General features: G+C 36.0%; 1 protein-coding gene and 1 long non-coding RNA gene across 2 annotated transcripts; one reads left to right on the forward strand and one right to left on the reverse strand.

Annotated features, from left to right (window-relative positions):
* Positions 1 to 225: 225 nt before the first annotated feature.
* LOC129888979 (uncharacterized) lies at positions 226 to 1,062 on the reverse strand. Its single transcript, XR_008766767.1, has 2 exons — positions 723 to 1,062; positions 226 to 622 (listed from the first exon to the last, which is right to left on the reverse strand). It is a non-coding gene; the product is annotated as an uncharacterized LOC129888979 (long non-coding RNA).
* Positions 1,063 to 1,366: 304 nt separating this feature from the next.
* Positions 1,367 to 4,017, forward strand: LOC129888978 (uncharacterized). Its single transcript, XM_055964057.1, has 3 exons — positions 1,367 to 1,632; positions 1,714 to 1,851; positions 3,630 to 4,017. Exons 1-3 carry the CDS (start codon positions 1,504 to 1,506, stop codon positions 3,810 to 3,812), a joined length of 450 nt encoding a protein of 149 aa, XP_055820032.1. The 5' UTR covers positions 1,367 to 1,503; the 3' UTR covers positions 3,813 to 4,017.
* The last annotated feature ends 8,055 nt before the right edge of the window (positions 4,018 to 12,072 follow it).

Consider the following 12,072-nt stretch of genomic DNA (forward strand, 5'->3'; position numbering starts at 1 on the left):
AATATACATTGTTTGTATTGCAATTTCAATAGTAGAATTTGCATATTTTTGTTGTTGTCTCGCCATAGTGTTGATTCACCATTATTTGTTATCGTCTAATCTTAGAAGTCATTTGCAGTCCAGCCTTGTAGCATGCCTGGCAATGGAATTCCAAAAGGAAGGTTGTGAAGAACATACACAACCAAAAATCTACGTTACTTGAAAATTGCAATCAAGAAAAACATATACTTACACAACCAAGAAATTATGTTACTTGAAAATACTCCAAAGTTGCAATCAAGAAAAACATACACTTATACAACCAAGAAATTACGCTACTCGAAAATTGCAACAACATATCTGATCCCACAAACACAACAAATGACAATATAAACAACATCTTCAACCTCAACAATGTCGCTTTCAAATTTCTTGATTTGTTCACCTCGAAGTAATTTATACGCTTTAAATTCTTCATTTTTTTCTTCAAGTTGTCTCTTTCAATCTTAACCACACTCAACGACTCTCTGAAATTCTCTATTTTCACCGTAACAACTTCCAATTTAGACTTCAATAAATTTACTTCAACCAAAGCATTTCACAGAGAATTATCTTTCCACTTTCAAAATCCACAATTTTCAATCTGATCAAGAAAAATAGAAAAGAATTTAGATTCTCAAAAATTTAATAATACAAATAGATACTTGTAAATCATACGAGTTGACTTTGAATGAAAAACGTACCTTAGGTTTAGAATACCTATAAAATCTTCTTCCGGGGTTCAACGAATTCCTTGAAGTGAAACAACGAGTAATTTCACAACAAAAATAAGTCATCATCGAGTTAGTAATTGAATCACAACTAATTTCGGACATGAAATAAAGTATGATTTAGGGATATAAGAATTATAATGGCTGGAATCACAACTAATTGATTGGAGGTTGGATTTGTTTGGCCGAAAAAGATCGAATGAAAAAGAGCACCGAAGAGCGAAGAAGAACGCCAATGACCTAGGGTTTTGAAGTTCTTTGTATATCGGGAGTGAGTAGGGAGAATTTGGGGGTGATTTGGTTTGGATATATTATTTAGGGTGTTGGTGAGTGGATGAAGATAGTTATTTGGGTGAGTTTTTTTTTTTTTTAACTCGGATTTTTTTTATGAACTAAATTTAAGTCGAAAATAGGATTGATGCATAGAATGAGGACACATGTCCAAACATGTCCATTCGTTAGTGTGAATGATATAAATGCTCCACTTTTTAGACGACTGTATCAAATAGTATAACAAAGAGTATATGATTATCATTCTCAAAAGTTGTACGGTATATTTATCCTTTTTGCCAAGTTAATTTATTTCCATATTTTTGTTCCAATACCCTTTGTTTTCATAATTAATTAGGAGTAGGCACATTATTTTTCCCATTTTTGTTTCCCTTTCTCCAAGCAATCCTTAAACCCCAATAGTTGTCTAAAACCCTAAACCCCAAACAGAGAAAATTAGCTTTGAAATAATTCAGTTAAAAAGATGGATGACACTGCTGCAGTTGAAGAGAGAATTGTGACAGAAAGAATAAGGCAGAAACTCAACGAAGTGAATACAGCCGCCCAAACACAACTCTCCGGCGTTCAAGATCATGTCCATTTCACCCTTCAGGTTTCAACAGTTTCTTCTAAATTATGTGTACCCACAAATGGTGTTTATCATAATTTTTTTGTTTCATGGAAAAAATTGCAGCAAGCCTACTTCAGATGTGCGTATGAGTGCTTTGATAGAAGGAAAAAACAAGAGGAGATAGACAACTGTGTGGAGTATTGCAGTGTTCCTGTTCTTAAAGCTCAGAATTTTATTGAGAGTGAAATGGCCAATTTTCAGGTAAAAAAATTATTCTTTTTTTTTTAATAAAAAAAGTTTCCTATATGTTTGGTTCCTCTTCAAACTTTGAGATTTTATGTACCTAAAAAGTTGAATTGTATTGTCCTTGCCTTTGGTTTGTAAGAAGCTATTCTTGAGCTTCATTGTATCCTGCTCGAAAATATACCTGTCATGTTAGCGTCGAGTGTCCACGAGACACGATCAAGTTGAGGTGTGTAGATGTGAAGTCTCAAAGTTAGAGTGCTTAATTGTTAGCTGAAGCCAAGTTTCAGTGTCTAAATATGCAATCTCAAAGTTAGAGTACTTACTTGCTAGTTGAGGTCAATTTTGAGTGTTTGGTTATGTATTATGCCTTTAAAGTATATTTAAGTGTTTGGAATGAAAAGAAATATTTTTTTTATGAAAAGTGTTTTCGGGGTAAATTTGTTCTCAAAAAAAAAAAAAGTTTACCGGGGAAAATCAGCCTATTTATTGTTTTTCTTTGTTTAGTTAGGTATAAAAATAGGTGAGCATGATTGATACAAGAAGTAGGTTAGGGTATAAGGGATAGTGTTTTGGAGATACTTCTTAGTATTCAAGGTCGACAACAATAGGGAGAAAGTGTTTTGATGAATGGAGAAGAACTTAGAGAAAGTATGTACTTGTTGTGGAAGAAGTTCGGGGAAAATGGGTAATGAACATGGTGTATGGAATAAAGGATCATTTATATGATGGGAAAGAGTTGCATTCAGAAGCGTTTTCATGGGGTAAATATCTTTTGTGGATCATTTTCTCTTTGTCAACTAGGTGTAAAAGTAGTTACATATGATAAATCAACAAAGTGAATGATAGTGTATAAGAATATTACTTTACTGACATTTTTGAGCAATTAAGGTTAACAACAATGTTAATGTGTTGGTTAAATCAGTTGATATCAAGTAAGAGTTGGAGCATTTATAAAGGGGGATGACTTCTATCCCCAAGTGACCGATGTCTTTTTGTTCATCTTGTTGGAAAATATTTTCCTCTGTACTAGATAGATTGGAATAAGTTCAGAATGTGGTGCTATGTGTTTGTTTGTTCCCTTTTTCTATTTGGGGTGGCTAGTAATTTGTATTTTAAATTGTACTATTTGTGGCTGCTATTGTTCTTTTCTCCATTATTTTCTACATGCTTCACTTGAGCCGAGGATGTATCGGAAATATCCTCTCTACCTTCGCAAGGTAGTGATAAGGCTGCATACACATCACCGTCCTTAGAGGGTATTTATTTATCCAAAGAAATAAGAGGGGGGTTCTTGATGCTAGTTTTCTGTCTAATCCATCTATTAAAATCAAGTAGTGTGGCTTTATCTTATTTGATTTCTGTAAGAGAAAGTCGCTGCAATGAAATACAAACCAGATCTCAATTGTATATTGGCTCTGAAAAAAAACATCAACTCATTTCTCATTTGATTTTTTCCTGTCCTTTGGGATATTATCCACTTGCATTAGCATGATTGTTCTGGTTGAACTGACAACTTGTTCCTGATTCTGATATTGCAAAAAGTGGGGTGGCTAGCATTGTAAAAGTGGTTGGCTGATCCCGTCCTGGTTTTGGCTTGTTTAAATTAACCTGTCTGTGGCCTAGATACTACTCCCCTGTTTATCCTCTTCCTATCTCCAGGGAAGGAGCTAGGATGCTGTCTTGTGTTTAATCGACGTTGGTGTCTATTATCTGAAGTCTTTAATTGTAAGATTTAGCAGATTGATTGGTGTAATATTCTGCAGCCGTATCAAAGCTATATTTCTTGACCGCAGGAAAAGATGAACAGGTCTCTAATGGTCTGCCAGGACAAGTTTGAGACCGTTAAACTCCAGAAGAACAAAAGTGATGCCATAAAGGATATGGAATCATGCGTAGACGAGTCAGTTCAAGACAGCATCAAGACATTACCACATCTGGTTGGTAAATTCAAAGTTTCCCTTGGAATTACTGATTAGAGAAATTTAGCTCGCCATTTAGGCCCTTTTGTACTTGTCATATGTAGTTGGTTTTAGCTAAATAGACGCCAAATCCAAAAAATGCGATTTAATGAAAATCCATTCAAACCATAAATTTCAACCTTATATCTTGCTTCTGAAAGTGTTATATTTGTACAGGTCAAAAAGCTTATGTTCAATTAAGATATCCAGTTATTTCCTTCTAGACTAATGTGATCCAATGACCATCTCAAATTGCCCTGAAATTTAGCTGGTTGTGTTGATTGAACTCATCTGTAGTACATGTGTGATATAATGTGCCGCAATCTCAAGCAAGTTAGGTAGACTATATGAGTCTTCATTGTCCATGTTGTTCTGTTTAAGCCTTTGTCAATCCAATATTATAAAGTTTTAGTTTATGAGAAATATAAAATCACTGTCCATGTTTGATATACTAATGTGTTTGGTTTAAATATAAGAATGACATCTCTTCATCTCCTAAAACATAGGGCATAGACCAACCAATTCAGTAAATAACTAAATACATGCCAATTATCACCCTCTCAATGTGTAATTTTATTTCAAACCGCTGCAACTCAACAGTAGGCCCAACACTATAAAAATTCAAATGCAACAAATATTAGAATAAATTTACGCATAATTTATTCTTACAAATATATACAGAGTCTATTAATATTTTAATTAAATTTTTAACTCTCAATTATCTAAAAGTCTAGTAAACAGTAGGGGAAGATGTTTTTCAACCACGATAGGGTCCAAACCCTCATTGGAAAAAGCGGAATCTAATACCTTTCTCATTTTATTTATATATGATATCATTTTTTTAAAAATTGTTTTAAAAAGTTTATTATTTAAATTTTAAAACAATTTAACTTTAAAGATCTTATTTTATCAATACCTTGTAAAGAAAAAAGGGCAATGTAACGGTAATCCTACCCAGGAGCTACAGAACCCGCATATGCCAGGCAAAAGAAATGAATGGAAAAATCTTTTCTCGAGCAACAAGCTCGCTGCTAGGCGAATGAGTTTGAACTATGTGGCACCAATTGTCCATGAAAGGAAAAAATTGTTCAACTACAACAATGGACAGTAGACCAGGAAACTGAGAAATGGAGGACTGCCGTCATGCTGTACATGGTTGGTGATACCCCATCAATTGGTGCTTTGGAGAGATTTATTGGTGCTCAATGGAATTTTGCCTCAAAGCCCTAAATCTTATACCATAATGAGGAATATTTTGTGGTTCGATTTGAGACTGATGATTGAAATGAGGTCATATATTCTGGACCTCACCTTATAAACAATCATCCAGTGATTATCAAGCCTTGGGAGCCCACATTCGATTTCTATGAGGAAGTTCTCAGGGCCATTCCATTGTGGGTGAAGTTTCCTAACTTACCTCTTAACTGTTGGAGCGAGGACTCTTTGAGCAGGATCAATAGCGGATTGGGAAATCCTGTGTATTCGGATGAATATACAGCAAATTTCCTTTGTTGGAGTCTTAATTGAAATGGATGTGACACAACCACTTCCTAAGATGATCAAGGTGCAGGATCCAAATGGCAGATGTTTTGAGCAACAAATATGGTATGGTTGGGTGCCAAAATACTGTGAGAAGTGTCTATTGATGGGACATGATTGTAATAAGTATAAAAGGGCTCGAGAATTTCGTAAAGAGGTTAGGCGTCAAGCCAAAGTAGAGGTGAGACAGGAAGGCAAACCTTAATTGAAGAAAATGGTGAAGGATAGACCTCACCATGACAAGGCCATATTGCAAGAGTGGCACAAAAAGACAACAGTGAATGAAGAACAACTCACTTCCAAGGAGATAGGGCAACAGGAAGATATTGCAAAACAAAACCAAATTAGAAATGAAGAGGAATGGAAAGGTGTTAAAAGCTAAATCTGTTGCAAAGACTCAGGTAATTAGCACAATCCAAGGAGTGACTAGAGTTACAAATGTCTTTGGCCCGTTAAGGCATGAGGAAGTGTGTTATTCAGTGCTAGAGGAAGGACAAAGTAGTACTGTTGTTGGATGGAGTGGAGGTACTGATCCACATTTATCATCTCAATGAATCTAATGTTAGTAAACTTTATTGTAAATATTAAAACCAGTAAGAACAACTAAAGGTAATAAAACACAGAATCTGAAAAAATTAATGCAGAAACAGAATCGAGCCCACTGAATGCACAGTGTGTCCTTAAGGAAATTATTCCCCTCAAAGTACCCGAGGTTTTGGAATCTTTCCTCCCAGGATAGAACTCTTACTCACCAAAGTAGAGGTACTGCAAATCTTTGATGACTGCGAACCACTTGAAGGATGTATATCACACGATTTTAGGAAGTGCAGAAAGAAGAAGAAGAAGATGGTATGTTCAGAATTTCGTATTGAACATTCAGAAGATTAACAGATATATATATAGACTGTTTACACCTTTTCAGAAAAGGCACCTGTTGGGAAAATGTTTGCCTGTTGAGAAGGTTTGCAACTTTTCGGACAAGGTTGCAACCATTCAAAAATCCGTTGGAAAAAACGGAGGGAAATTTTAAATTAATCCGGGAAAGAAACGGGTCGCGGGTCAGGATTTTGTTTTCTTACTTAATTAATTAAATAAATAAATAATATTAATTAATTAAAATTTAAAGAAAATTTGGTCCAAAAAGATTATCAATCAATCATATCAATTGACCAAATCCAAATCCAAATCCGAATCCGAATCCGAATCCGAATCCGAATCCGAATCCGAATCCGAATCCGAATCCGAATCCGAATCCGAATCCGAATCCGAATCCGAATCCGAATCCGAATCCGAATCCGAATCCGAATCCGAATCCGAATCCGAATCCGAATCCGAATCCGTAGCCGTAGCCGTAGCCGTAGCCGTAGCCGTAGCCGTAGCCGTAGCCGTAGCCGTAGCCGTAGCCGAAGCCGAAGCCGAGCCGAGCGAGCGACGACGACGACGGCGCGAGGGGAGACCCTCTTCTTGACCCTTTAGCAACATGAAGGAGTGCTTCTACTTTTAAGTAGGAGACTTTTCATTTCCACCACCTATGTGGGACCAAAGCTTATTTAATAAATCAAGAGAGAACATATCATTTCCTCTCCACTTCTTTTTCCCTCAATTTCCCATTCAACCTATCAATAAAACCCAACAATCCCCCACATGAATGGGGAATGTCTACAAGATAAAGGAATGCACGGATAAGTGTGTGATATACAAGCGAAGATTAATTGCATCTGGATAAGTAGGTTTCCCTTTGAACTTTCCATAGTGAACTTATATAGGATATACTCGATCAATCGGTAGATGCGATATCTTTGAATCGTCGAACTTTGTTGTATAACTAGACAACATAAGTCACACAATCAATCATCAACCATCTATGGTTCTCACGGTTGTGTTCGTTTCAGCCATGAACACCGCCTGGTTTCGTGAATGCATAGAGAATGGGCCTTTACTGTCATTCCCCTTGAAGCGGCTTATACTTCACATTCACATAGGTGATTTCTAAACGTGTAGTCCTATAGACACACTATCTAGTTATTTTCCGTCAGATTTAGATAATCATTAAAAAACCTTTAAAGCTTTATTAACTCATTAAAAGCCTTAAGGTTTTATCCTTTGTTTCTGAACATTGTCATCATCACGAGAATGGATTGAGTTATTTGACAATGTTGAACCGTCAATCATAACTTTGTTTGATCTCTTTGAACCTAGTTCTTGGGATCTCCAGTCTACTAGGTAGAGTTACCGCCATGTTGACTTGTCCTAGGCCTTAACCCCATTCCCCTCGATGATCTTTCAACAGCCTCTCTAGATAAGCCTTTTGTTAGTGGATCCGATATATTATCTCTTGACTTTACGTAGTCAATAGTGATAACACCACTAGAGAGTAGTTGTCTAACAGTATTGTGTCGCCGTCGAATGTGACACGATTTTCCATTATACATAACATTTCCTGCCCTCCCTATTGCCGTTTGGCTATCACAATGTATACATATGGGTGCCAAAGGTTTGGGCCAAAATGGAATATCTTCCAAAAAATTTCGAAGCCATTCAGCTTCTTCACCAGCCTTGTCTAAAGCTATAAATTCAGACTCCATTGTAGAGCGGGCGATGCATGTCTGTTTTGATGATTTCCAAGACACTGCTCCTCCACCAACGGTGAAAACATATCCACTTGTGGATTTAACTTCAGATGATCCGGTGATCCAGTTTGCATCACTATATCCCTCAATTACTGCGGGATATTTATTATAATGCAAAGCATAGTTTTGGGTGTGTTTCAAATACCCCAAGACTCGTTTCATTGCCATCCAATGAGTTTGATTAGGATTATTCGTGAATCGACTCAACTTGCTAATAGCACATGCTATATCTGGTCGTGTACAATTCATAATATACATCAAACTTCCCAAAACTCGTGCATAGTCCAATTGTGAGTCACTTTTACCTTCATTCTTTTGAAGTGCAAAACTTACATCAATTGGAGTTTTTGCAACATTGAAATTTAAATATTTAAACTTATCAAGTATATTTTCAATATAATGTGATTGTGATAATGCTAGACCTTGTGGAGTTTTATGAATCCTAATTCCTAAGATTAAGTCAGCAACCCCTAAGTCTTTCATATCAAATTTGCTAGCAAGCATACGCTTCATAGCATTTATATTGGCAATGTCTTTACTCATTATCAACATGTCATCAACATATAAACAAACAATGACTTTATGATTTGGAGTATTTTTAATGTAAACACATTTGTCACACTCATTAATCTTAAATCCATTTGCCAACATTGTTTGGTCAAATTTTGCATGCCATTGTTTAGGTGCTTGTTTAAGTCCATAAAGTGACTTAACAAGTTTGCACACTTTCCTTTCTTTACCTGGAACTATGAAACCCTCAGGTTGTTCCATGTAAATTTCTTCCTCCAATTCTCCATTTAAGAAAGCCGTCTTAACATCTATTTGATGAATTTCAAGACCATATACAGCTGCAAGTGCCACTAACACCCGAATAGATGTTATTCTTGTTACCGGCGAGTATGTGTCAAAGTAATCAAGACCTTCTTTTTGTCTATAACCTTTGACCACAAGTCTTGCCTTATATTTATCAATAGTGCCATCAGCTTTCATTTTCCTTTTAAATATCTATTTTGATCCTAAAGGTTTATTTCCAGGAGGAAGATCAACCAATTCCCATGTATGGTTATTCAAAATTGATTGAATCTCACTATTGATTGCCTCTTTCCAAAATGCTGAATCAGAAGAAGACATTGCAGCTTTAAATGTTTGAGGCTCATTTTCAAGCAAGAATGTCACAAAATCTGGTCCAAAGGAAGTAGATATCTTTTGACGTTTGCTACGCCTTGGATCCTCTTCTGATGGTTTACTTTCCTTTTGAACTTCTCTTGGTCGTTTAGATCTTTCACTTGAGAATTCACTTTTAGTTTTATACGGATAAATATTTTCAAAAAATTCAGCATTATCTGATTCAATTACTGTATTAACATTAATTTCAGGATTGTCCGATTTGTGAACCAAAAATCGACAAGCTTTGCTGTTTGTAGCATAGCCAATAAAAACACAATCCACGGTTTTTGGTCCGATTTTTACCCTTTTGGGCAAAGGAACTTGGACCTTTGCTAAACACTCCCACACTTTGAAGTATTTCAAGTTGGGTTTTCTTCCTTTCCATAGTTCATATGGAATAGTTTGTGTTTTGCTGTGGGGTACTCTGTTGAGTATTCGATTAGCTGTAAGGATAGCTTCCCCCCACAAGTTCTGCGGTAAACCGGAACTTATTAATAAAGCATTCATCATTTCTTTTAATGTTCGGTTTTTCCTTTCCGCAACTCCATTTGATTGAGGTGTGTAGGGGGCAGTAGTTTGATGAATAATTCCATATTCTAAACATATCTTTTCAAAATGAGATTCGTATTCTCCACCCCTATCACTTCTAATCATTTTTATCTTTTTATTCAATTGATTTTCTACTTCGTTCTTGTATTGCTTAAATGCATCAATTGCTTCATCCTTACTATTAAGCAAATATACATAACAATATCGAGTGCAATCGTCAATAAAAGTTATAAAATACTTCTTTCCACCACGAGTTGGTGTAGACTTCATATCACAAATGTCTGTGTGAATCAATTTTAAGGGACTAGAATTCCGTTCAATAGATTTATAAGGATGCTTAGCATACTTAGATTCAACATATACTTGACATTTTGATTTATTGCAATCAAAGTTAGGCAATATATTTAAATTAATCAGTTTTCGCAAGGTTTTATGATTGACATGTCCTAAACGTAAATGCCATAAATTATTTGACTCAAGTAAGTAAGAAGAAGCTTGAACTTTATTATCATCAACAACCATTATATTTAGTTTGAAAAGACCCTCAGTGAGGTAGGCTTTTCCTAGATACATTTCATTCTTACTGACAACTACTTTGTCTGAAAATAGAACACACTTGAATCCATTCTTGATAAGAAGGCCGGCAGACACCAAATTCTTTCGCATTTCTGGAACATGATACACTTTGTTCAGCGTCACCACCTTGCCGGATGTCATTTTCAGAAAAACTCTCCCATATCCTTCAATCTTTGCAGTTGCAGAATTTCCCATATAGATCGTCGCATCAGGTGCTGCAGGGGAATAAGTAGAGAAGACTTCTCGGACTGCACACACATGCGAAGTAGCTCCTGAATCAAGCCACCATTCTTTGGGATTACCTACTAGGTTGCATTCTGATAGCATTGCACACAGATCATCAATAGCTTCTTTATTTTCCACCATATTGGCTTGTCCCTTTCTCTTGTCCTTTTTCGGAAGACGACAATCTGGAGCTTTGTGTCCAACTTTCCCACAATTATAACAATTGCTCTTGAACTTTTTCTTGTTCTGCTCCTGATTCTTTCCAAAAGGTTGCTTCCTTTTCTTATTCTTTGGAGCAGCATCTTCAACGATGTTCGCTCCCATAATTGCTGAATTTTCACGCAACTTCTTTTCTGCTGTTTTGTTATCTTCCTCAATCTTGAGACGAATCACAAGATCTTCCAACTTCATTTCCTTACGCTTGTGCTTTAGATAATTTTTGAAATCTCTCCACGAAGGAGGCAATTTTTCTATCATCGCAGCCACTTGAAATGCTTTATTAACTACCATGCCTTCAGCAATAAGGTCATGAAAAATAAGTTGTAGTTCTTGAACTTGGGTTCCAACAGTTCTGCTATCTATCATTTTATAGTCTAGGAACTTAGCAACCACAAATTTTTTCAAGCATGCGTCTTCAGTCTTGTACTTCTTCTCAAGTGCATCCCATAATTCTTTAGAAGTTTTCACAGCACTATAGACATTGTACAAATCATCATCCAAAGCACTTAGGATATAGCCCTTGCATAGAAAATTTGCCTATGTCCATGCCTCAGTAATCATAAATTTTTCATTGGCCGGCATATCAGCAGCGGGCACAGGAGGATCTTCGTTAGTGAACTTCTGCATACCAAGAGTGGTAAGCCAAAAGAACACCCTTTGCTGCCATCCTTTGAAGTTGGCTCCAGAAAATTTTCCTGGTTTTTCTGCCGGTGGCACAGAAGTGCGGCTTGTTACAGCAACAGTCGCAGAAGTAGTAGCAGTATCACTTGTCATTTCTTTTCACTGTCAAAATAGACAAACTGTCTTAATATTTCAGAATATCAGACCTTTTACAAAAACAACGACGAAGTTTTTATACTCTTCAAATCGTTGTACAAGTATGAACTTTAATATTCCAATGAAGTTTTTATACTCTTCAAATCAGAATATTTATTTCATACGGAGTAGAAAACCACACAGGTTTTAGTCTCCAAAGACAGAATACAGTTTGGTTAGAAAACAATAATAATAATAATTTCCTTAAGATTGTTAGTAAACTGTATTGTAAATATTAAAACCAGTAAGAACAACTAAAGGTAATAAAACACAAAATCTGAAAAAATTAATGCAGAAACAGAATCGAGCCCACTGAATGCACAGTGTGTCCTTAAGGAAATTATTCCCCTCAAAGTACCCGAGGTTTTGGAATCTTTCCTCCCAGGATAGAACTCTTACTCACCAAAGTAGAGGTACTGCAAATCTTTGATGACTGCGAACCACTTGAAGGATGTATATCACACGATTTTAGGAAGTGCAGAAAGAAGAAGAAGAAGATGGTATGTTCAGAATTTCGTATTGAACATTCTGAAGATTAACAGATATATATATAGACT

This window comes from Solanum dulcamara, chromosome 5 (genome assembly GCF_947179165.1).
Source record: "Solanum dulcamara chromosome 5, daSolDulc1.2, whole genome shotgun sequence".
Classification (NCBI taxonomy): Eukaryota; Viridiplantae; Streptophyta; class Magnoliopsida; order Solanales; family Solanaceae; genus Solanum; species Solanum dulcamara.

Bases quoted from the DNA above. Each gene is read 5' to 3' on its own strand.
- LOC129888978 (XM_055964057.1), top strand. From the start codon at position 1,504: ATGGATGACACTGCTGCAGTTGAAGAGAGAATTGTGACAGAAAGAATA. The intron at 1,633-1,713 runs GTTTCAACAGTT...AAAAAATTGCAG, and splicing joins ATGTCCATTTCACCCTTCAG to CAAGCCTACTTCAGATGTGC. The intron at 1,852-3,629 runs GTAAAAAAATTA...TCTTGACCGCAG, and splicing joins GTGAAATGGCCAATTTTCAG to GAAAAGATGAACAGGTCTCT.